At 60.6% G+C, this 3,504-nt stretch overlaps 1 protein-coding gene across 1 annotated transcript in view; it reads left to right on the top strand.

Moving 5' to 3' along the window:
- Window positions 1-556: 556 nt before the first annotated feature.
- Spib (Spi-B transcription factor) overlaps window positions 557-3,504 on the top strand; it is a 4,209-nt gene continuing 1,261 nt past the window's right edge. The window contains exons 1-4 of the mRNA XM_010640868.3: window positions 557-683; window positions 2,387-2,459; window positions 2,684-2,901; window positions 3,204-3,498. Of these exons, the coding sequence (XP_010639170.3) occupies window positions 630-683; window positions 2,387-2,459; window positions 2,684-2,901; window positions 3,204-3,498 (640 nt within the window). The 5' untranslated portion in view covers window positions 557-629. The remainder of the gene's footprint in view (window positions 684-2,386; window positions 2,460-2,683; window positions 2,902-3,203; window positions 3,499-3,504) is intronic.

A 3,504-nucleotide genomic window follows, 5' to 3' on the forward strand; every position in this document is an offset into this window, starting at 1 on the left:
CGCACCGCCCCCCCCGCCCCACCCGCCCTGCCCCCTCCCCGCAGCCTGGGGCTCTGCCCCGCCCAAGAGCAGGTCTCCATCCTCCAGCCTGGCCTCCCCAGGCCCCCTAGGGTCCCATGTCCAGGGACACCTGCTTGGCTCCCTGCTGTCCCCAACCCCTGCCACCCAGGCCGCCTGTCTGGACACCGTCACTGCATCTCAGTATGGTCTCCATCCTCTGTCCCTCTTTCCGTCCTTCAACTTCCTCTCCCATCCAGCTCCCCATGCCCTCTGCCTCCTTCCCCGGGGCTCCAGAAATACCTCCGCTCCCTGTGTCCACCTCGGGTCCACACCTTCCTCCGCTCCCCCCCTCCGCAGGCATCCTTTCCCCAGTGCTCCCGGTCTGAGCTGGACCCACTGCCCACGCCAGCTGCTGCGCGCCCACACCTCCTCCCAGGGGACTTTCTCCTTCACTTTCCCTGCCCCCTAGTCTATCTATGCAAATCCCGGGGAGGGGGACATTTGCCTGCCCCTTGCCCCCACTTCCTGTCCCGGTGGCTCCCGGCCTCACGGAGACACCGGCAGCCCGCAGAGCCACGGTGGTCACAGCTGTCGCCTCCCGCAGCCAGGTGGCTGAGGTCGGCCCTGACATGCCCCTGTGTCTCTCCCCCTCCAGGCTCGACGGGCCGCACCTCAGCTTTCTGGTGAGTCCAGGTCCCTGGGCGGTGAGGGGTGGGGGACCCACTGCCCTCTGTGAGCTCCCGCAGAGAGGGTCCTTGCTCCCCGGCTCCATTTCCCCTTCCTCCCCTTCCTGTCGCCCCCTGCACGTCACAGCTCGGGCTCAAGACCCCTGCCTATGAACTCCTGTCTGTCCCAGAACTCACATTATTCCCTTCTTTCCTGCCTATGCTCTTTGGGAGAGGGGAAGAGTGGGTTATTCTCAATTTTGATCCTGTGATATTCCAGACACACAGGAAACTACACACAGTCCCTGAGCCCACAGCACAGTGCAACAGAAAACCTTCCCCGTTGGCTGAGAGAAACCCCCTTCCGGCACCCCCGCCACCATCCCCTCTCAGCCTTTGGTTTTGTTGATTTTTCTTTTTTTCCCATTTCTTTCTTTTTCCAGTACTACTAAGTTCACACTGAGCTACTTTGTTTTTGTTTTTGAGACAGGGTCTTGCTAAATTGCCAAGCAGGACTCAAACTTTCCATCCTCCTGCCTCAGCCTCCTGAACATCTGGAATTACAGATGTGCACCACCACACCTGACTTGTTGGGGTTTTTGTTGTTTTGTTTTTTTACTTGAGGTACAACTCCCAAGCCAGGAGCTGTGATCCTTCTGTGTGCAGGTCCGTGAGTTTTCACACGGTACTTGGCTGTGCGACCACTGGTCAGATTCAGAACATTCCCACCACTCTAGAACATTCCTTCACTTCCTCCCCAGACAACCCCCTGCTTGGATATTTTGCACCATCAGTTTATTTTGCTGTTTGTTTGTGGTGCTGATGATTGAGCCCAGGCCCTCAGCACTGAGCTATATCTTCACCCCCTCCCTTTTCAGACAGAATCTCATTATTACCCAGGCTTGGCTCCAAATTGAGATCCTCCTGCCTCAGCCTCCCAGAGTGCTGTGATCATAGTTTTGCGCCAGCATGCCCAGCTTTTGCTTGTTTTTTTTTAACTTTAAATGAAGTGATTTATGCAGTGGGTCCCATCGGGACTCGGCTTTCTTTCCTCAACAGTGTGTGTCAAGGGTTGGCTCATTTTCCTTGCTGCATAGTACTCCACCCATGGATTGCAACAGTTTGCTTCTCTGGGCTCCTACTGTTGAACACCAGGGCTGCCTCCAGGTTAGGGCTATCAACAAGGCCACTGTGATGATTCTTGACAAAGGCTCCTGGGGACATCATGTTTTCAGCTTGCTTGAGTAAACAGGAAGAGGCCACTGGGCCCTAGGGATGGTATGGACCTACACTGGCTTTAGTCTCCACCAACTTTTGTGGCTAAAGCAGTACATGGTTCTTGGGAGGAACCAGACCGACAGGGAGGTGGATGCAGGAAGCACTGAGAGCCAGGCCTGTTGATACACACCTATATTCCCAGCACTCAGGAGGCTGAGGCAGGACAACTGCCGTGAATTCAAGGCAAGCCTAGGCTTTAAAAAAAAAAAAAAGAACCCTTGGGACCCCACTGATGGAAAGGATGACTCAGACCTCTTCCACATGCCACCCTGGCACTGAGGCCTGCCGACCACACAGCTCGGGCCCGAAAGCCCACCACAGCAGAAGCTGGCTGCTGGTGCACTCTTGGGCCTCTGTCTCTGCACCTCTCCTGCCTGTGTCCGTGTCTCTGTCTCTCTCTACCTGTGCTCTTGCCCAGAATGATCGTATCCCAACCCCAGCAGTACCCAGATGGCGTCTTCTACGACCTGGACAGCTGCAAGCACCCCGGCTACCCGGACTCAGAGGGGGCTCCGGGTGAGTGACCTGCCACCTGGGGCCCATTTCTCAGATGGGGAAGCCGAGGGCCCATGAGGAGTTCTCACCAGCACAGCAGGAGCCGGGTTGCCCAGGCCTCTTTCCTCTCCCACCCACCCATCCACCGGCTCCCATGCAAATCCTGGGGTGGGACATTTGCACAGCCACAATGGCCCCTCTGTGCGCCTCGGTGGGCGGGGCTTCTGACCTGTGTCCCTCCCCAGACTCCCTGTGGGGCTGGACCGAGGCCCCGCCTGTCCCCGCCACCCCCTACGAAGCCTTCGACCCGGCAGCGGCCTCCACCTTTGGCCACCCCCAGGGCCCCCAACTCTGCTACGGCCCTTCCGCCTATGGCCCTGCAGGGACCCTGGAGCCGGCCCCCAGCCTGGAAACGCCGGGGCCCGGCCTCCCCGCGTACCCTACGGAGGACTTCACCGGCCAGGTGAGGGCCAGGGGGACAGCTAAGTCCACCCCAGTGGACCTTGTGGCCAAACCCGTGGCCCCGGCCACTGCCCTTGATAGAACTTTCTTCCCTCACTGACCGAGCGCCCAGACCCGAGTCCGCAGCGGCTAAGATCGGCCGGCTCGGTGTGGACTGGGTACAAGGCGGAGCATGGGTGTCCCCAGCCGCGACAGGCGGACAGGACGGGGCCAGAGCAGGGGGAAACGCGAGCGAGCGGGAGGGCGGCAGACACCGAGGGGGGCGGAGGGACGCGGATGTGCGGTGACCCCGGCCTCCCGCAGACCCTAGGCCCCCTGGCGTTCGCCCCGTACCCCAGCCCATTTCTGTCGGAGGAGGAGGAGCTGCTGCTGAACAGCCCCGCCCTGGAGGTCTCGGACAGCGAGTCCGACGAGGCCCTCGGGGGCAGCCCCGAGGGGAGGGGCTCCGAGGCAGGTAGGTGGGGACGCAGGTGCCGCCCTGGGGACGGGCGGAGGGCTCCTTTGGCTGTGAGAGCCGTGTGGCCTTGGAGGAGCGCCCTGCCGCTCTGGGCCTTGCTTTGCAGTCTGCACACCGGCACTGCTGTCCCCATCCCGCCTCGTGCGG

Source organism: Fukomys damarensis, unplaced genomic scaffold (genome assembly GCF_012274545.1).
Source record: "Fukomys damarensis isolate Sample0158 unplaced genomic scaffold, DMR_v1.0_HiC HiC_scaffold_19, whole genome shotgun sequence".
In the NCBI taxonomy this organism is placed as follows: Eukaryota; Metazoa; Chordata; class Mammalia; order Rodentia; family Bathyergidae; genus Fukomys; species Fukomys damarensis.